The following is a 21,742-nucleotide window of genomic DNA, read 5'->3' as shown; positions in this document are numbered from 1 at the left end:
AGTCCACCACCATCTGTCCTTCCAGATTACTTTCCTTTACACCAAACCTGCCCATCACCTCCTCATCACCTCTGTTGCCCTCACCAACATGCCCATTGAAGTCTGCTCCAACAACTACTCTTTCTCCTCTGGGGATACTCTCTATGGCCTCATCAAACTCACTCCAGAATCTCTCCTTCTCTTCTAACTCACAGCCAACTTGTGGAGCATACCCACTGACTACATTCACCTTCACCCCTTCAATTTCTAGCTTTAGGCTCATCACCCTGTCTGAGACTCTTTTCACCTCTAGGACATTGTTCACAAACTCCCCCTTCAGGATCACTCATACCCCATTTCTCTTCCTATCCACACCATGGTAGAACAGTTTGTATCCTCTTCCAATACTACGTGCATTGCTGCCCTTCCACATTGTCTCCTGCACACACAGAACATCTACCTTCCTTCTCTCCATCAGGTCTGCCAGCTCTCTGCCTTACCCTGTCATTGTGCCAATGTTAAGAGTCCCTATTCTCAAAACTATGCTTCTGCCTTTTCCCTTCTCTCTCTGACCACAAACCCTTCTGCCCCTCCTCTTTCTTCGACCAACAGTAGTCAAATTTTCACCAACACCCTCTAGGTTAACAGCATTGGTGGCGGTCGTTGTTAACCCGGGCCTCAACCGATCCGGTATGAAAGTCTTATGCATGATTCGCATGGTTATTTTGGCAATTTTTTCGCCGGATGCCCTTCCTGACGCAACCCTCTCTATTTATCTGGGCTTGGGACCGGCACAGAAGTCACTGGCTTGCAACCCCTGTGGCTAGATGCTCCAGGAAGCCCAAACTAGGTGCGTCCAGGTGTTGGGTGATTTCTCACCCAGCTGTCCGTCCTCAATGGCCTCAAAAGTCATCCAGACGTCTTTGTCTCCAGCTGGGACGTTCCTCATGTACAGAACCTGATTGGTCAGCTCCTCAGCACACATGGTGGGGGACACCTGCAGAGGTCAAATGTCATAAACTGTCATACCTGAACATTACATCCTGGTCACTTTAATGATTACTTATATTAAGGAGTACTAATAAATATTAATTGGTATGACAGTTAGAGTATCAACAGTATTAATGTGTAATATTCCATAATATTACAGTGATACTGCATTAATAAGTAATATTGGGTAACTTACTTTGAGAGTAATGCAGCAGTCCGGTATCTTCATCTCCAGATAAACTTCAATGATCAGATCACCGGCCTGAGAAAGCTGCACACAAAACTTCGTCATCTAAGAATGATTTAATAGTGCAACCAAGAAACTGATAATTAACGTGTCACCAACCTGAAGGTGCTACTAAAGTTATTACTACATGTTATATTATTACTATATTATTACTTTGAACTAATTACTGCCAAGAGTAATGAGCAGGTAGTCACTGGTATCAACACACTGCTAACCTGTGTATTTCCATATGTTAGTTACTTTTTTGAATAACTTATTACCAACTAGGATTTCATCCTTAGAGGGGCTTAGCCCTCACTACTGTATAACATCACTACTGATGTTAATCTCCTTTAGCTTGGTAATGGGAAAATTAACTATGAATTAACCTCAAGCTAATAGGCAATTTTTTAGCACAACATGGCACGCTAGGATGATGGGAAACGTGTCATACCGTTGTAGAGATTTAAATGTGCTGTAAATTTTGATGTGGTTGATTTCCAAGATTTCCAGGGAGGGCAGAATATGCAGAACAGCAGAGAATAATAAAATTAATTTAAAAAAAAATCTCAGATAATTTTTACAAAAATCGACATGTCCTGCATTTTTTAGTTTTTTTTATTTTAAAAAGAAGTTCTATGGCACTTGGCACACTTTAGTAATCTGTCTTCATTAGATTATCATGCCGTTAGGATTACAGCACCGATCACAGCCCACATCGTTGTGATCTACCGACCGGGCCGGCTGGGGGACTTTTGTGACGAGCTGGATATGCTATTGTCTCAATTCCCTGAAGATGGCACTCCTCTCATCGTCTTAGGAGACCTCAACATCCACCTCGACAAACCACAGGCATCTGACATGCTCGCTCTTCTGAACACGTTTGACCTGAGACTAGTCTCCACTCCTCCAACTCACAAAGCTGGCAACAACCTGGACCTCGTTCTGATCCGAAATTGCACTGTGGACGACATCTCTGTCACTCCTCTGCATTTGTCGGATCACTTCTTCATTCAGCTCACAGTCTTCATCTCTACACCATCTCATTCTTCCACTGCATTGGAAACATTCCGCCGCCCTCATCGAAGTTTTTATCCACCTACGACACGGACAGGCTCTGCGATACTCTTTCATTCTGCTTGGATAGTCTCTGCAAGATATCTATTAGACCTGCTCGTCCTTCAGCTTCCAACTAGTGGCTCACTGACCAGATGCGTGAACAACACACGGTGCTCAGGAGTGCTGAGAGGAAGTGGCGCAAATCCAAGTCTCAACCTGCTCTAACTGATTATCAGGATTTGCTTCAATCTTTCTCTCACAGTGTCACCAGGGCGAAGACTGAATACTACCAGGACAAGCTCAGCAACAACACAGACACCAGAAAGCTGTTCTCAACTTTCAAGTCTCTACTCTATCTACCCCCACCTCCACCACCCACCTGTCTCACAGCTGACGACAAGGTGGCAGCCATCAACTCCCAGTTCACTCCTCCTGACAATGACATTCTGCTTACTAAACCTGACGATGCATCTCACTTCACGTTTACAACACTCCTCTCCAATCGCCTGACCACCTGCTCTCTGGATCCAATCCCCTCTACTCTTCTTCAAGCTATCGCACCAACATAACAATAATAACAACAATAACCTCTCCACCGGTGTACCACAGGGCTCAGTCCTTGGTCCTCTTCTTTTTTCAATCTATACTTCTTCTCTAGGCTCTATCATCCATTCTCATGGCTGACCAAACCCCTCCAGATGATTCAAAATGCAGCAGCACGCCTCATTTTTTATCAACCAAAAAGGTCTCATGTCAAACAGCTCTTCACATCTTTGCACTGACTTCCTGTGGCTGCAAGGATCAAGTTCAAAGCTCTGTCTCTTGCCTACAGAGTGGTTAACTCCACAGCTCCATCTTATCTCAATTCAATCATTCAGGTCTACATCTCGTCCCGTCCACTGCGCTCAACCAGGGAACGTCGTCTGGTGGTACCAGCACCACACAGTCGACACCAAGGAAAACTGTTCAGCTCAGTGATCCCACGATGGTGGAATGAGCTGCCTATCTCTGCACGCTCAGCCACCTCACTTTCAATCTTTAAAACACTGCTGAAAACAGAACTCTTCATCATCTTCCTTTGCACTTAAAAAAAAAAAAAAACAAACTTTTCTACCCATTCGCTCTCACATCTCTTGAAACAGAAACACTTTTTTGATAGCACTTTGCTTTGATGTTGTTTCTTCTTGACTTAGATTTTGTTTGCTTGCCTTGATCCTCACTTGTAAGTCGCTTTGGATAAAAGCGTCTGCTAAATGACTAAATGTAAATGTAAATGAAGGCACCTGCATTTATTACTAATATATATATCTATAACCTCATTCTTTAATACATCAATAATTTATGACTATGTACCTACAGCAGGGGTGTCAAACTCAAATTGACAGTGGGCCAAAATTAAAAACTGGGACGAAGTCACGGACCAAACTTTATCCTTATTGAAAAATTTATTGAAATTGTGCATGTTTTCCATCTCTCCAGATATGTAATGTTGAAACATGAAACCATGTTTACAAAAGATTTTCCCCACTCAGTGACAAACCTCTGAGAAACCTACTCTGATAATTGGCAGCTTTATAATGAGAAACAGGAAGTTGAAGACTCCAGTAGTTAACTGGCGAACTCACCTGTGTATCCTTCCAGGTGGTGATGAGGCTGATTTCCAGTTCAATCTGAGTCTGATGTTCCTCATCAATCTGAAACAGAGACAATTTCAGTCTGTCCAGTTTTTAACAGTGTTACCTCAATTTTTTAATTGTGTTACTTCTCAGGTTGTAACAGTATTTTTAACAGTGTTACCTCTCAGTTTTTAACAGTGTTACCTCCCAGTTTTACTCACATCGAAGACGTACAGGTAGTTGTCTATCAGATCCTCCACAATCTTCACCTCATGCTCTCCTTTCCCATCGGTCTGGAACAGACTGGGAGCGAAAAGCAGTGACAGGTTCTTGGTGCACATCTGGTTCAGGTCGGCACACTTCTGGACCCTGGGAGGAAAAAAGGGCTTAATCCAGTACAAGCACTGGTAGTACTAGTGTAGTCTCAGGTGCTTCAGCAGGAGCTCACCTGTACAAGTGACCGATGAGAGCGGCCAGAGTCGTCCTGTTGACTCGAGGAAGAGTCCGGATGATTTCTTTGTAGCAGTCCAACCTCCTACTCTTCTGAGGAACTTCTGAAAATTCAATTCAAAGTTATGTGCAAAGTTATTTAGGAGGTAGGTAACTGTACCCCGACTACAGGAGCTGTGATCAGTTCTCTGTTAATACCTACTAGCAACTGAAATCAACAGTTCCTGTTCTGTGCACAAATGTTTTCAAATGTGCATCCTCAATTTAAGTTTGAATCTTTTAAATAGAAAATTCTTTCCTCGTGATTCCCTACAGAGGTGTATGTTACCAGAAGGATTTAGATTTCCTGGACAGTGAAAAACCTTTTCCAGTGTGCAGAAGGGTTCCTCTGTGCTGTAGTCCTTTAACTGACTAAAGGCAGAACAGTGAAACTGCTGCAGCTGCTTCACACTTGACAAGATGAAATGTTACATGTTACAAAAATGTTACAGAAGTGCTGGACTGTAACTCAGATTTAGACAACACCAAGCTCCAGTCAGTAGAGACAGCTAAAGATCAGTGTTTTCTGATCAGGTTTTATCGATTGGTAATTTAATGTTGTTACAATGAGCTGATCCAATAACTCCACTAACAGCAAAGAAACTGTAAAAAAGTCCAGCTTCAGACAGACTGAGCTCAGAACCTGAACCCTGAGGGCAGAGACTCACTGGCGGCCTCCTGCCACAGATGATGGAGGTCTGCCACGAAGATGGGGTCGTCGAGTTCCCTGAAGAACCTCTTTAGGACGTCTGTCACATCCTCAATGAAGTGGTCTCCAATGCGCAGTTTGACATTTCGGGCATCTTTACGAAACTCCTCCATCAGCAACTTGATCCTGGATTTGGCCCCGTTCTTCCTGTAGATCCCTTCGTGGCCCAGACCTACAGAGCAGGCCCAGAACATCACTCAGGTGAAACAACCTGCACTTAAGTCAGTTTAACATCTGATCCCAGTTTTTTGGTGTTTGGTCTAGAACACAAGCTCTAAGGTCTGCACTGACCAGTTTAGTGGTCAGAGTCCCTCCTTCCAGTCTACTTAGCTTGTGAAGAAACTGCCAGTCAGGTGAGGAGACTAATTATCTGCACAGGGTTCTCTCTCACAGGTTTGCTTATCATTTAAAGCGCTGATGTGCTGATTTGAATAAGTTCTGGAACTGGCTGTGTGTAAATATTACAGATGATAAATAGTTTCTCCCTCCACTAACGTCTCTAACATTGATCTGTTTTACTCCTATTTCTGCAGGGTAAGTGCAGTGAATATGCATGAGCATCATAAAGTTTCTGTTTATCAGTTTTAACTAACCTGAAAAGTGGGTGACGGTGAATCAAACTAAAAGAACCAAACACTGTCCTTTCGCAGACGTGCAGGAAAAACAAAATTAGCAGGGATGGTGACAATTCTGTTTCTTATCACACAGTTGAGTCCTGAAGATCAAACCTTTTTCTTTGGTGACATCTTTTAAACCTAACACCACCTTCCTCTTCCTCTTCCTCACCATACTGAGTGATAAAGGCGATGCAGCTATCCACGATGATGGGGATGTCATTCCTGCTCAGCTGCTGCTCTCTCAGAGTGTTTCCCTTACCGCCGGCTGCTCGCTGGATGTCGGAATACCACAGAGAGAAATCGGTCCGACAGACCCCCTGTAGGTGGACAGTCCTGACGAGGACAGGAGACAAAGGGATGAAGAGGAACATAAACTAAATTGGGACCAAGAAGACTAGGAAACTTTTCCTCTCACCTTCCTCTCTCCACCAAAACCAGGATGTCTTTCTTCTCATGGTTCTCGTTCTCTGAGGTGACACCTGCAACACAAAGACACACAGATGAATCTAAACCAGAATCCATCGGTCCCACATGGTACATCTGCAGACCAGGACCAGGACTGACTTAGCTCCTGCAGGCGGTTCAGGTTGATGATGTCCTCTGCTGCTCCATCGTTTCGAGGACAGATGAAGAGGTTGGACTTCTGCAGGACAAAGAAGGCCTCTTTCCACTGCTGAGGGTCCAGCATGGCTCGGTACCGCAGCAGCCCGACCCGCTCAAACTCGCGGGTCAGCAAACAGTGGCAGCTAAGTGGAGTTGCAGCCTGCCAATGAAGACCGTGACAGGAACATAACATGGTCAGTGAAAGATATATAAATATCACACAAAATAAAAAAATAAAAAACATTCAGTGTAATTTCCATGTTTTCATAAACTTTACAGAAAAATTCATAATACTGATTAAACTTTATATTTTGTTTTTGTTCAACTTTTAAATCAAGATTTCCAACATTGTAAGGAACATTTCTGTATGATTAAGGTTCATTCACAAATCCGTAGCTTAAAGCAGAGATCACGGAAGCTGGAGGTGGCGTTCCACAAATTCAGATGAATATTGCCTAGCCTGGAAAGATAGTTTAATAATATATAAAAAAGCCCTCTATAAAGCTAGAACCACATATTACTCCTCATTAATAGAGGCAAATAAGAACAACCCCAGGTTTCTGGGAATCATAGCTCTGTTGAGCCTAGTATTCCGTCAACTCTAAGCAGCAATGACTTCATGAATTTCTTTACAAATAAAATCATAACTATTGGAGAAAAAATTGATCAGATCCTCCCTGCATATAGCATGGACTGTACAACAACTCTAGATTTATTTGTAAGACCACGCTCGTACTTAGACTGCTTCCTCCCTGTAGATCATTCTGAATTAATTTCAGTAATTAATTCCTCTAAACCATCAACATGTCTCTTAGATCCCATCCCGACTAGACTCCTCAAGGATGTCTTACCTTTGATCAGCATGTCCATATTAGATCAGATCAATCTATCTTTACAAATAGGCTACGTACCACAGGCTTTTAAGGTTGCTGTAGTCAAGCCCCTGCTCAAAAAGCCTACTCTGGACTCAGGGGTCTTAGCGAATTATAGACCAATATCCAATCTGCCCTCTATCTCTAAAATTCTTGAAAAGATAGTTTCTAAGCAATTATACAACCACCTGCACAGCAATAACTTGTTTAAAGATTTCCAGTCAGGATTTAGAGTACATCATAGTACAGAAACAGCACTGGTAAAGGTCACTAATGATCTTCTATTAGCATCAGACCATGGTCTACTCTCTATACTCGTCTTGTTCGATATTAGTGCTGCATTTGCTATAGATCACAACATTTTATTACACAGACTGGAACATGTCGTTGGGATCAATAAAACAGCACTAGAGTGGTTTAAATCATATCTATCAGATAGATTTCCACTCACCCCAACCAGTCGAGGCAGATGGCCCACTATGAGGCTGGTTCTGCGGGAGGTTTCTTCATCTAAAGGGAGTTTTTCCTCCCCACTGTTGCCTAAAGCTTGCTTAAATGGGATTGTTTACCTCAAACACTGTAAAGTGCCTTGAGGTGACTTTATGAATTGGCGCTATACAAATAAAACTGAATTGAATTGAAATTTCTATATTAAACGCTAATGTGTTAGAGTTAGCGTTTACACTCAACTTTAATCACAGAATTTTACTATTACAGTTTTACAGTGGCACTAAAACTCCATCAAAACAGTTCAAATGAAAAATTACAAAAATATTTTGGGACAAAATTTGTGATTTTGAGAATTTAAAAGTTTTAAGACCAAAATAGAAAAAAGCAGAAATTCTTTAATTGATACCAGTTGAGAAATGATAAAACAAAAATAATAATAGTAGCTACAAGCTATATAATAGTACCAAACAAAGTACAAATACACAGTGCGAGTTATTATTTTTTTCTGAACTGAAGCAGCTCTCACCTTCCCGATGGCTTTGGTCCAGCTGTGCAGATCGTCGGCCGTCTCCAAACCAAACTGATAAAGTTTCTCTGAAGTCAAATACAACTCGAAGGTGTAGCGGAACCTGAGGAACACGAGGGCAAATTCAGCACATATTTAATATTCAGTCCGTATGAAGATGCACATTCTCCGGGATATAACCTGTCGATGAAGCCGTTGTTGTTGTTGGATGAGTCGGGGCGATTGACTCCCAGACACACAATGTCTTTAACACTGATCTGCAGGCAGGGATCAGCGGATCGATCGGACTCGTAGAAAAGCAGAGACTGAGCCAACGAACACCAGAACTTCTGGAAGTCTGAAAGACAGTAGTACAGAGGTCTTCACACCTGTTACATTCAGGTAACGAGACTGTTGACATAACAGATGCTACAAATTAGAGCAGGTCTGCTGATGCTGACTACGCCTCCTCCACCTTCAGGCAGCAGGGTCTCCCTCTACTGCAGCAGAACAATCAGACCCTTCATCTCCGAGTGTTACACCTCCACCACTGTGATGTTCTACTGATAGGAGGACCAGCTGCACAGTCCAACCCTATCCAGCCCACTGAGCTCAGACAACATACGGTGCTGGAGCCAAAACTAAACAGAAACAGATCCCAACAGAGATTTTCAGCTTAGTGGTCCCTTGATTGAGGAATGAGCTTCAGGATTCAGGACTCCTTTAAACAATTTGCTGTTTTCTGTAATAGTTATCTCAAGGCACTTTACAGTGTAAGGTTTAAGACCTTACAGAAAATATTTATACAAAAAATTATAGAGAAAACCCAACAATCCCATTTGAGCAAGCTTTAGGCAACAGTGGAGAGGAAAAACTCCCTTTAGAGGAAGAAACCTCCAGCAGAACCAGGCTCATAGTGGGCGGCCATCTGCCTCGACCGGTTGGGGTGAGTGGAAAGAGAAGAGAGAAAAGAACAGCAGGCAATAAAGACAACAACAGGCATCAAGAACATTGGGCAGATGAACTGGATTCTGGAGATGTACAGCTCCAGGCCGAGGATACCTGCAGAAAAGTACAGAGAGAGGGAGACAGAGAGGAGGAAACACAACTAAAAGAGAGAGAAGACACAAAGTTAATGACATGCAATGGTGGCATTTGCATTGATACAGGAGAAAGGAGAGAGGAGAGGAGCTCAGTTTATCAGTAGAGGTCCCCCAGCAGAATAACCTATATCAGCATAACTAAGAGATGGTTCAGAGTCACCTGATCCATCTCTAACTATAAGCTTTATAAAAAAGGAAAGTTTTAAGTCTAGTCTTAAATGTAGAGACGGTGTCTGCCTCCCGAACCTGAACTGGGAGCTGGTTCCACAGGAGAGGGACTTGGTAGCTAAAGGCTCTGCCTCCCATTCTACATTTGGAAACTCTAGGAACCACAAGTAAACCTGCAGTCTGAGAACGGAGAGTTCTGCTTGGAAGATAAGGAACTATGAGGTCTTTAAGATAAGATGGAGCCTGATTATTAAGGGATTTATAAGTTAGGAGAAGAATTTTAAATTCAATTCTGGATTTAACAGGGAGCCAATGGAGAGAAGCTAACGTTGGAGAAATATGATCTCTCTTGCTAATTCCAGTCAGAACTCTGGCTGCAGCATTTTGGATTAACTGGAGGCTCTTTAATGAGTTATTGGGACATCCTATTAATAATGAATTACAATAGTCCAGCCTGGAAGTAACAAATGCATGGACTAGTTTTTCAGCATCACTTTGGGACAGGATGCTCCTAATTTTAGCAATGTTTCTTAGGTGAAAAAAGGCAGTTCTAGAGATTTCTTTTATGTATGAAGTGAAGGAGATATCCTGATCAAAGATAACTCCGAGGTTTCTTACAGTATTACTTGAGGCCAGAACTAAGTCATCAATGGTGAGAATGTGTTTAGACATAGTGTCTCTGAGATTTTTAGGCCCAAACAGTATAACCTCTGTCTTGTCCGGATTTAGGAGAAGGAAATTGGAGGTCATCCAGGCCTTTATGTCTTTTAAGCATTCCTGAAGTTTGACTAATTGATTAGTTTCTCCTGGTTTCATAGATAAATATAGCTGGGTATCATCTGCATAACAATGGAAATTTATAGAGTGTTTCCTAATAATATTGCCTAAAGGGGACATATATAACGTGAAAAGAATCGGTCCAAGCACAGATCCCTGTGGAACTCCATAGCTGACTTTGCTGTGCATGGAAGACTCATCATTAACGTGTACAAACTGAAATCTATCCGATAGATACGATTTAAACCACTCTAGTGCTGTTCCTTTGATTCCAATGACATGTTCCAGTCTGTGTAATAAAATGTTGTGATCTATAGTGTCGAATGCAGCACTAAGATCTAACAAGACGAGTATAGAGAGTAGACCATTGTCTGATGCTAATAGAAGATCATTAGTGACCTTTACCAGTGCTGTTTCTGTACTATGATGTACTCTAAATCCTGACTGGAAATCTTCATACAAGTTATTGCTACGTAGGTGGTCGTACAATTGCTTAGAAACTATCTTTTCAAGGATTTTAGAGATAAAGGGCAGATTGGATATTGGTCTATAATTCGCTAAGACCCCTGAGTCCAGAGTAGGCTTTTTGAGTAGGGGCTTGACTACAGCAACCTTAAAAGCCTGTGGTACGTAGCCTATTTGTAAAGACAGATTGATCTGATCTGATATGGACGTGCTGATCAAAGGTAAGACATCCTTGAGGAGTCTAATTCTGTATACATTTCTATTTGTAAGGTCTTAAACACTGTAAAGTGCCTTGAGATGACTTCTGTTGAGGTTTGAACAAACCCTGCCTTCTCTGCCGCTTGATGGCATGACAGGTGTTCTCCCTGACTGAAAGTCCCTTTAGAGACCGGTCTAGAATCGGACATTTGGAACTGTGCTATTTCAGATTCTGAAACTGTTGCTGATAATTTGTGATTTAGAGAAGCAGCTCTGTCACTAAGCCTCCCCCAGTCCTCCTCCTACCTTCTCGAGTTTTTCTAGACAGGGTTCCTCTGTGGACTGGTCCAGACTTGTAGAGGAAACCGGAGTGAAGAACAGACTGCATGATCTCGTCGTACACGCTGGGATCTGACGGCAGAACAGAGGCAAGATTTCAACTCAAGAAAGACCTACTAAAGGTCTGTCTGCCCTCCTGTCTGTCTGTCTGTCTGTCTGTCTCTCTCTCTCTCTCTATCTGTCTCTCTCTGTCTGTCTTTCTGTCTGTCTCTCTCTCTCTCTATCTCTCTCTATCTCTCTCTCAATCTGTCTGCCTGTCTTTCTATCTGTCTGTCTGTCTGTCTGTCTGTCTGTCTGGACCTGGATCTGGATGACCCTTCAGCATTTATCAGCTTGCTTGAGATTCATAAACCTGATCTTATTATTTCACAGCAAACCAGAGACAAACACGAGGTTCTACTTCGGTCTCAGGCCCGATCTCTGCTGCACCGACTGTGGGGTCCAGTAGAGTCCAGTATAGACATGATGTGGTGTCAGCCCAGTACAGTGGAGACCTTACCTGAGTTGGTGACATGGTCACGGGGATGCCGGCAGCCATTGGAGTCGTCGGCGAGTCGAGCCGACTCCACCTCTGAGAAAATGTTAGTGACAGTTTTCAGAAGAGTCTGTTCGGAGACGGCCGAACATAAAACCTGTTGGAGAGAAACAAGTCCTTTTATTTTGAAACTGAACCCAGTCTTTCTGAAACCAGCCTCCCTGAACCCAGTCTTCTTGAACCCAGTGTGCTTTAACCCAGTCTTCTTGAATCCAGTCTGCTTGAACCCAGTCTCCCTAAATCCAGTGTCCAAAGTGCAGCTAGAGACCAAAACATGTGCTGTAGATCCCACTGCACATATCCGCTGATTAAAGAGTCAGCCAGTCTGTTAGTTAGTATGTTTATGTTAGTAACAGGAGTCTGTGTGTGTTTCACATGTTTTTTTAAACTGATTTGAAGTAAAGTACTTTTTACTACATGTAATGAGTATGTAATATGAGTATTCCTTCTTCACATGTATGTAAACAAAACGAAACGTGTGAAACACAACAAGCATTTTGTAAAGCTGCTGTCACGTGATCTTTTTTACATGTGGTGTTAGCACGGCGTTAGTCGGCCACGTGCAGCGATCCGGAACTGGTTCAGACCTTGAGCAGCTCTTCCTGGCTGCTGAAAGCCGGGTGGGGGAGACGGAATCGTCCCTCTCTGTATTTTTGACTGATGAACTCTCTCCTCTGCTCAGGAGACGCGTCACAGTCCAGTTCCTCCGACACCGACAGACGAGCCGCCCAGAAGTCATTGGCCCGGTCGTTCCCCAGCATGATGAACAACTGACACAGACACACACACAGAGCAGGTCCAGGTTCAGGATCAGGTTTGAAACCAAACTGTTCTGTGTTGACTCGTCTCCCGCATGTTCGTCACCTCAGAGCCAGAGGTACCGCATGTAAGTACAGTTCTCCACTGTGGGGGACCAGAGACGACTACTGGGGCCAAACAGACTCTCAGGGGCCTCAGTTCAGAGTCTGGGAACCCCTAATGTGTTATTCTGGTCATGGATCATATAATGAGTTCTGGTCTCACCTGGACTATCTCATTGCTCCATACGCTGGTATCCAGTTTCAGGCTCTGGACTTTGGAGACCATTGTCCCCAGACTTCGGTGCTGCCCTGCACACACACACACACACACACACACACACACACACACACACAGAGTTGTGAAGACACTTATTAAAATAAAAATTCATGGATTCACACAAAAGTCTCATGTTGGTTGACGGTTCATCTGAATGTCACTGAGTGGTCCAGCCAGAGCCCAGACCTGAACCTGAATCTGATGCTCTATCATCACACCTCATGTAATAGTTGCAGGTGGTTGCTATGGTGATAGTAGTTGGTTGTTGTTAAGCTGCAGGGTTTGGGAGGGTACTGTGCTGGTTGTTGTGTTAACAGGCAAATTAGCATAAATCAACAAATTTGTAGCTAATGCTAAGAAAGAAAAGAGACGCACTGTCCTTGATTTGAAAGAAGGAAACTGCTGTTATAGCATAAATGAATCATGAATACAGTGTGGACCCTGTTGTGACTATCAAATGGTAAATGGTAAATTTTCTGCACTTATATAGAGCTTTTCTACCTAACTGGTACACAAAGCACTTAAACTGCATCTCATTCACCCGTTCACACACACAAGCACACACACACTCCCACACTGATGGCAGATCTGCTATGCAGCTGATCTGACTCACCGGGGCAACTTGGGGTTCAGTATCTTGCCCAAGGACACTTTGGCATGTGACATAGATCCTATGATTGGCAGACAACTGCTCTACCTAATGAGCCACAGCCACCCCCAACTATCACGAATGGACACAGCTGTTCCCTGTACAGTGCTCCATCATCAGCAGACTTCAGCACATGGATCATTGCTGTATGAACTTTGTGTATTGATGTTTTATGATGTGACCTGATCCACACAATAAGGCTCCTACCTGCACAGTTCTTGCAGATGACCACACACAGGTTGATTGAGGCCCAGTCTGGGTTCGTGGTCTTGCAGTCGGCACACGTCCTGTTGGATCGGTTGGACCAGATCTTCTCTGCCACCTCATAATCGGACAGAGTCTCCGCGATCGATTCCTGCAGGGCCTCCATCCAGTCCCGCTTCTCCCGATCTGAGTCTGCTGTGAAGCTGAGGCACAACAGAGGACTGCAGTGAGGCTTGGGAGGCAGTCGCCATGTCAATGGCATTTTGAAGACACAAATCGGGTTTGTAACGTCTGATGATTTCAGCATTTATAGTTAAACAGAGGAGAATCTGGATCCTTCCCAAGTTCTGATCAAACACTGTTTGAACTCAGCAGCGTTGTGATTGCATGTGCAGCACGGCTGTAGGAAATTGGCAGTAAGGAGCTTTTTCTGGTTTAATGGCCTGGTTTTTGGGGCCAAACGACTCTGGCAGAGACAAACATTTATTTCCTAGTTTTATCCACAGAGCAGGAAACTAAAGTTGTGGACATAAAGCTTCCCTGGTTTGAGATGATTCTCCAGTCAGGTTACAAAAGTTTTAAGCTTTTAGTTCTCTTACAGAAACAAAGTGCACTACCACAACGTTTGTGGTAGAACACACTCGTCAGGGTCACCAAAGTTCATTGTTTCTGCTTTAAGAGAGCAGTAAAAGATCCTGAGCAGAGTCTCCTAATAAAGTTCTGCTCCACACAGACCAGATGGTGCAGTGTGTGATGATACCTGAAGGTTTTGTACGGAGTGATGAGGTCGAAGCTTTTGTGTTTTCCGTCTCTGATGGTCGCTCCTCGAGCTTCGATCACAGTTATCCCGATGCCGTTACGAAAACACTGCACACACAAGGTAGAGATAAATGTTCAGAGAGCGTGAGGCAGAGCCTGAAGGTATGCCGACATCACACATGTCTCACCTGTCCGTGTCCTCACCTGTTCGCTCTTGTAGAGCCAGATCTGATCTGTGTTGATGGCTGCGTAGACCTTAGATTTGGTTCCCTTCAGCTCCAGGACTCCATGTTTCTGACAGTGAGATCCAGGACCGAAACGTCGCCGACCAAACACCAGCTGATCTCTCACATGTTCCTGCAGTGTGGACACCCAAAGCCGCCGCAGCGCTGGGGGACAGCAACAAAGGTAATCATCATCAGCACCATCATCATCATCATTATTAGGAGAGATTAGGAGGGCTGGCTCTGTTCTGGAGATGGAGCTGGACCCTCTACATGTTGTAGTTGAGAGGAGGATGCTGTCTAAATTCTTCTCAGTCCTGGACAATACCTCCCACCCACTGCACAGATTGTTGGCTGGACAAAGGAGCACGTTCAGCCAAAGACTTATTAACATTAAATGCTCCACAGAGAACCACAGGAGGTCCTTTCTACCTGAGACCATCAATCTGTACAATTCCTCCCCCCTCTGTAAGGGGTGGGGGAAGTGATAGTTGTGTCATATACTTGCTGTCAATGCACATATATACATTATATATATTATATATATATATAATATATACATCATATATATATATATATATAATGTATATATATTATATATTATATATTATATATATATATATATATATATATATATATATATATATATATTGACCCAATTTCATTTTTCTGACTTTTTCTATATTGATGTTATCGGTTATGTGTATTTATGTTGGTGTTGGATCTTTCCTGGTTGTGGTTCCTTTTCTTTCTGTCTGTTTTGAGAACAACGGTCTTCTTCTTCCCTTTCGGCTTTTCCTATTGAGGCAAAACAATTTCCTTCTGGGATTAATAAAGTTTTTTGAATCTTGAATTGAATCTTAAATCACCATCACCATCAGTGTGTTCATTCTGTGTATTGAAATTTGTATTTGATTTTAATAACAAAAAGTCACTGACAATGGTCTCTACTCCAGGTTTCCTGTGTCACTGATTCCAGCACAGTAACCTTAGAAAACAAAGACGTGCATTTCCTTATGGGTTCTGTCAGTTCTAGTTCTGATCCACAGACTACCTGATACATGAATTTCCAACACAAACACATATCTTATCAAATAACACTTAACACTGATTCAGTAATGTTGGTAGGACAGTGTTTTGTCTGACCCAAATCAGAGCTCACAAATCACATGATCTGCTCAGCTCACTGGTTCCACTGGTTCCTGTGGAGAGTACTGCAGAGTATAACTGTTGCAGGTAGATCCTACAGCAATCCTCATGATGTGATCATGTGATCATTCGACCTGCTTGTGACACTGCTCAGAGGCTACAGCAGCTGTGTCACTGCAGTTTAGTTTCTGTAAACTTATTGTATAGTAATAACAGAACTTTTTAGTTCTTCTATAACTAAATAACATGTCTTTACACCATGGCATGTGGAAATTTTCTTACTCTACTTTTATTTTATGTACATGTTTACTCTGTTCAACACCTTGGATAGCTTTGTTATGTTTAAATGTGCTATATAAATAAAATGTACTTACTAAATAAAAATAATTTTCCGTATTCATAGCTGCGGATTTAAAGGACATGACGGGTATATTCTTCTGTTACTATAGGTGTGAGGTTTTTCTCTGACTGTGTTTTTACCTTCATTTTCAGCTCTGAAAACAAAGATTCTGTGACTTGTCACTATCTCAAACTTGTTGTCTTTAGCTGGTCGGGCCATCTGGATGGCAGCCAGTGGGATCACTCCTTTAGGGTAGACGTCCTGGAACATGAAGCACAAGAGAGGAAACTTAGAAAACCAGGTCTTTATAAACCACAGTCAAGATTTATTAATCTCACAGTTTGAGTTCTTTTCTATCCACTCATTCTTTATACCAGGCTTATATGTGCAGCAGGCATTTATACAAACTGTTGCTGTCTACAAAAAAAGCACAGGGCGAGCTGGGACTCCCTGACATGTACATGAACAAAATCCTGTTCCATGACAACAGGTGCTGTGCAAAACGAGCTTGGCTCACTGGGGAGGCCATGGGTATTAACCTGGCACATCTTCACCAGCGCTCAGAGCTGAATTTATAAAGGAGTCATGATCCACCTGACTTTCAGTAACCTGACAGCCTGAACACAGGGTGGCATGTCTTTATCTGAATCTATCAATCCATCCACCATCTTGTTCCTGGAGAGGTCATACATACACATAGAGGCACTTGGCTGTTAGGTTGGAGAAGAAGAAGAAGAAGAAGAAGAAGAAGAAGAAGAAGAAGAAGAAGAAGAAGAAGAAGAAGAAGAAGATCAATAAACAGCATTTTGTTTATGTCCCATCTGGAGCTCCTTGCTTTGCAGACCTGAGACAAACTCGCACATTTAATTACTGTAAAAATGTCTCCACTGAAGATGGTCGTACCTTCTCACTGCCGAAATACATCAGGTTTTTACCGTCAAACTTCACGTAGCGCTTCTGGAAAACATAGTTCCTGAAAAATAAAAACAGAAAATCTGACTCAGGAACAACTCACATTAATTTACTGGTTACAGAGAATCACCAGTGTAACTGTTGGCTACCAGAGGAAAGTTAGCTCCTCTAAACACTGAACCTGACTCTGAGGTGATTTAGATCATGGTGCTAGTGAAACCCAGACTAAGGCTGAGAAGGAAAGGAAGGAAAACGGGAGGAAGAGGTGAACACACCGAGTTGAGGATGAAGACGAGGCAGAGGATGAAGAGGAGGAGTAAAGGAAGGTGATGAGGCAGAGGCAGCTTCTCAGGAGGGAGGAGACACAGGGGGAAGCAGAGAGGAGGAGACACAGCAGAGCAGCCAGTGTTGATGTCTGACGCCTGGCACATCACCCGTTCAGACAGAAACACAAAGAGAAATACTCTGAACATCAGCTTCAAACGACTGATAGAGAAATCCTCCCTCAGACGTCACATCCCGGTCCAGCCACCTGGTGGTTTTAGTGGTGTGGAGGTTCAGCTATGTGGCTGCAGTCTGGTCAGAGTGTCCACGCTGGTTCCTGTGCACCAGTAACACCACCAGGGGGAGGTTTGGACAAACCAGTTAAACACTTTGTTTAACAGTTTGTTTCATTCTTTTATTCACATTATAAATCAGTCATGGTCAATAAAAGTTAGCAACTGACAAAATTAATTCAGAAAAATACCTCATTAATGTCAAAGTGAAAACAGGTTTCTACAAAATCAGTTAAATAAAAATATGTAAAGTGAAATCAGTGTTTGCATTAATATTCACCCCCTTTAAAATGACTGACCTAATCCAACAGAGGTCCAGATATTTGGTGCTAGTAGTCCCACAATTAGTGAAATGGGGATCACCTGAGTACAGTGAATGAGTTTCAGGTGACTGCAGTATAAAGACACTTGTGTCTGGAGGGATGATGTCAATAAAAGGATAAAACATCCAAAGGGGTGAATACTTTTTATAGGCACTGTAAATCAAATACAGCCCTAATGTAACAGCAGTAAAAATTAAAAGCACCCCTGTGGAGACAGCTTGTCCAGCCAACCACTGATGATAGGCGGGGCTCTCTCGGTCAAGGAGGTGTAGCTGGCGTAGGGGGAGATGGTCAGGTCCTCATCGGCCTCTGAGGGGAAGGTGTGGGGGGGCAGGGATAGGCAGCGGAGGGGAGGTGGAGATTCTCCGACCGTGCTGTAACCCTGCGAGTCTCCTGACAGAAGAGCCTGAGACAAACGTTTGGTCCAGGAGAACTTCTGTGTCCTGAACATGCAAAAGATAAAACAGACCCGGAGGCTTGTCCTCTACTGTCCCTTATTGCCTTATTGTGAAATGTTCATATAAAACATTATTCTGCCAGTTTTTATAATGTACAGTCTTGTTAGCTTTCTTCTGACATCTTACCCATGATCCTCTGCCTTCCTTATCTCTCCTTCCTCCAGTTTGTTCTTTTCACTCTGCAGGGAAAATATAAAACGAGAACATCGAGTCCAGTCAGAATTCTTCATTTTAAACTCACCACTGTAGTAGTTCAAACTGGGCTCCTGGTTCAAACATATGAACTTTATCAGCTTCGGTTATTGATCTGAATGAAAGAAGAACTGGAAGAACGAGACTCTGACCAGTAACCAGGTTACAGTTGGCTTTCTTCACTAGGTCACGTAAACAGGAACCCTGGTTTCTGCGATTGGGGTAGTGGTTTAGAGAAACCTGATTTCTCCCAGAGAACTCTGATCACTATGCCACGTAAACGTGTCACCAGGTTTTTAATCAGCTTTTTACCAGAGATGATGTTCAGGACAAAGCCTGCATACAGTCACCACTCTGCTACCATCAGCAGAAACGAGCAGCAGGATGAAAGAAGAGATCATTAAACAGAGATATGCTGCCTTGATTTTTAAAGAAGTCCAACTAAAACTAAAACCAACATTAAGTCCCTGTTAACGTCTGAGTAAGTGACTTATCACTGTGTTTCTTTAATTTACACAGTTTGATCTGTTAAGAGGACTCTTTTTTTGTCAACCAAAAAAAAAAAAAAAAAGAAAGAAAAAAAATGGTCAGGAATCAGTATTTTCTGTCTCTATTCATTTAAAATCTGTGAACCAGGCTTTCAAATGTCCAAGGCAGAGGAGTAATCACATTACTCTTTTGCTGCATGTATACTCAGATTTCCAGTAACCAGGTTTCTTGATTGCAGATAAACTCGTTCCCTGATTACCAGAGAAACCTGGTTTCTCTCAGTGTCAGTCTAAAAGCAAAATGAAAGAAAAAAACTGTGACGAAAGGAGCTGGTTTTCTCACCTCACAAACATGTGGATTCCGTCTGGTCTGGAAAATAGTTTCACAGTACGGGCTGATCTCCTCCTCGGGGTCATCAGTTGAAGCTGTTAGCATGTTATCGCGAAACACAGACAGTTAACTAGTTTACTGAAGCAGACCAGTATTACTGTGGCCTTTTCAACATTAGGGACTGAACACTGTAACAGAACAAATATGAATGTTCTCACCTCTGGCTGATCCTGAAGAGTTGTTACTTAAAGTGCTGCCACTGAAAGTACAAACACACCAAGAACGACATCAAGTGCTTGATGTAAAGAGGAGCCAGTGTTTCAGTGCAACACCTGCTCACAAAGGGTAAAATCTATGCAGCAGAAATGTACACAAGCTGGAAGTGTCAGGTCATGACCAGGTCCTTCCTTCCCTTTCCTTTCCAGCAGGTCTTCTCTGGTACTAGTTGTTCTTGGTTTCACCTGTCCATCGGATGTAGTTCCAGAATTCTACAGAGTCTTCACATGTGTTTAACAAACTCTAATCTGGTTCCTGTTGTGATTTACATCTGGTGACCACCCCTCTGTACGTATCGTGGGGATAAGTCTCCTGATTGATTATTGTCCACCTGGAGTCTGTTCTGGATCTGATTGAGGGTTTGGGCTTCACACTGACACTGGCTATCTGCTTAAATTCAAACAAAAGCTTACTACTGACCTTTAAAGCAACAGTTTGAAAAAAACATCATAAGGTTAAAAGACAACATATTCACGTTCAACGTTTCATATTTTGTTGAAAACTCCACTCACCAGGGAGAAAAGTTGTGGCTATTAATCTTTTGTCTAATGGGGGAATAACACTGAGCTGTCGGTTGTCCAAATACTTACCGCCAAATATAGCGCCAAACTGGGGCTCCATGAATAAAACATAATCCCTTCACAGTTCATCCAATATTTCAGATCAACCCCTAAATTAAAGTCAACACTTTAAACAAATCTAGGTAGTTTTATTTAGGACCCACTGTGGTTCTGCACAAAGGATGAAAACTGTGTTGCTGAAGTTTCAGTCGTAGCTACATCAATGGTCACAGGTGCAGTGGGTACATCATATTTAGCCCAGTACAATGGGTGTCATTGACTAAGCATCACTGAGTATATCAAAAAACTGTGTGGAACCTGGTCGGGACAAGTCCCTTATAGTGGCCTACCTGTTCCTAGCGGGGTTTCTGTGAGGAACTTGTCTGGGTGGAGTTGGTGGAGCTGACTGCTGGCTGCCGTAACTCCTATGTCCAAGATTAGCAGCAGATCCGGGTGAAGTTCCCCAGTAGATCTCATTGGAGACCATCTCCATCCCACCACCATCTCTCGGTGAACCGGCAGGCAAAGATCCAGACAACCTGCTGCTGTCAAGACTACCAGAATAGGAAGTCAGTGAAGACAAAGTCTGGTTCTGGTCTGAACAAGAAGATGTGGGTGGAGACCCTTGAAACATAGAATGGGGGCCCCCACGGTTCTGCCTCGGGGGAACAGGAGGTAACAACCCTCCAGCATCTGACAGAGATAAACTACGACTGGGTCTCATCCTCTCCATCTGGCTTTGTCTTTGGCTGGTGGTCGACCTGCCGTCAGGTGTGTCCCTGGCAGTCAAACCCTCAAAGACAGGAAAACAAATAGACTCCTGAGAAAGCCTTCTGGGTGGGGGCAGTTCAGGGTCTGTTGCGGGACAGAAGTGGATGGGTGCAGTTCTGCGTCGATTAAAGACAGTTCTGGGTTTAGGAACTGGCTTCACTACAGCTCTGCAGCTGGTGGATTCAGAATTTGTGAGCATGGCATCGAGTTTGGGGGCCGATCTGTTTCTGAACGCATCAATGTTAACGGGCCCTGTAGACTGACGGGGCAACGCGTTGTCACTTTGCTCAGAGGAAGAACTCTCCGTCACAGAATGACAGCGATCACGTGAGAGATCTGCTTTGTGATTGGCCTGTTGAGCTTCTGTCCTCTTAATGTGACTGACCAATCGCAGAATTCGCTTCCTGTGTCCTGTAGCCGTTATTCCCAGACTGACCAAGGCATCATGATCCAGGTGTGTGAAGTCCCTAGCCAATAGGAGACCAGCTTGATGGAAGGTGTCCAGGTACCTGAAATGTAAGAATGAATGATGATGTTCTGCACAATGAGTACTTTAAGTACATTTTTTCACTAATTTGAGTATTTCTGCAGCACCGTATTGATACTTTTACTGAAGTAAATGATCTGAGTACTTTTTCTACAACTGATTCAAACCCTGTTGGATCAGGTGTTTGATCTCATCCACAACGTAAACAACTGACAACACCTCCACTGCAGCTCAGTACTCATCAGATGTAGTAAGTTGAGCTAAAGAAATGCTAACTGTTAGCTA

The 21,742-nt window shown here is 43.1% G+C and overlaps 1 protein-coding gene across 4 annotated transcripts in view; it reads right to left on the bottom strand.

Moving 5' to 3' along the window:
• Nucleotides 1-21,742, bottom strand: part of arap3 (ArfGAP with RhoGAP domain, ankyrin repeat and PH domain 3) — a 42,340-nt gene that overhangs the window by 12,985 nt on the left and 7,613 nt on the right. For all 4 annotated transcript variants that reach the window (XM_026342679.2, XM_026342678.2, XM_026342677.2 and 1 more), the window contains 25 exons: nucleotides 20,550-21,479; nucleotides 19,582-19,622; nucleotides 19,376-19,458; nucleotides 18,479-18,531; nucleotides 18,098-18,337; nucleotides 17,006-17,075; nucleotides 16,243-16,363; nucleotides 14,594-14,778; nucleotides 14,391-14,497; nucleotides 13,634-13,833; nucleotides 12,724-12,809; nucleotides 12,288-12,470; nucleotides 11,665-11,797; nucleotides 11,133-11,237; nucleotides 8,317-8,473; nucleotides 8,137-8,239; nucleotides 6,250-6,448; nucleotides 6,101-6,164; nucleotides 5,855-6,018; nucleotides 5,028-5,240; nucleotides 4,319-4,424; nucleotides 4,092-4,239; nucleotides 3,880-3,948; nucleotides 1,166-1,240; nucleotides 859-976 (listed from right to left, as the gene is read on the bottom strand). In XM_026342679.2, coding sequence (XP_026198464.1) covers nucleotides 859-976; nucleotides 1,166-1,240; nucleotides 3,880-3,948; nucleotides 4,092-4,239; nucleotides 4,319-4,424; nucleotides 5,028-5,240; nucleotides 5,855-6,018; nucleotides 6,101-6,164; nucleotides 6,250-6,448; nucleotides 8,137-8,239; nucleotides 8,317-8,473; nucleotides 11,133-11,237; nucleotides 11,665-11,797; nucleotides 12,288-12,470; nucleotides 12,724-12,809; nucleotides 13,634-13,833; nucleotides 14,391-14,497; nucleotides 14,594-14,778; nucleotides 16,243-16,363; nucleotides 17,006-17,075; nucleotides 18,098-18,337; nucleotides 18,479-18,531; nucleotides 19,376-19,458; nucleotides 19,582-19,622; nucleotides 20,550-21,479 — 3,953 coding nt within the window. The remainder of the gene's footprint in view (nucleotides 1-858; nucleotides 977-1,165; nucleotides 1,241-3,879; nucleotides 3,949-4,091; nucleotides 4,240-4,318; nucleotides 4,425-5,027; nucleotides 5,241-5,854; nucleotides 6,019-6,100; nucleotides 6,165-6,249; nucleotides 6,449-8,136; nucleotides 8,240-8,316; nucleotides 8,474-11,132; nucleotides 11,238-11,664; nucleotides 11,798-12,287; nucleotides 12,471-12,723; nucleotides 12,810-13,633; nucleotides 13,834-14,390; nucleotides 14,498-14,593; nucleotides 14,779-16,242; nucleotides 16,364-17,005; nucleotides 17,076-18,097; nucleotides 18,338-18,478; nucleotides 18,532-19,375; nucleotides 19,459-19,581; nucleotides 19,623-20,549; nucleotides 21,480-21,742) is intronic.

This window comes from Anabas testudineus, chromosome 9, assembly GCF_900324465.2.
Source record: "Anabas testudineus chromosome 9, fAnaTes1.2, whole genome shotgun sequence".
NCBI lineage: Eukaryota > Metazoa > Chordata > Actinopteri > Anabantiformes > Anabantidae > Anabas > Anabas testudineus.
This window is presented reverse-complemented; position numbering and strand designations above follow the sequence as displayed.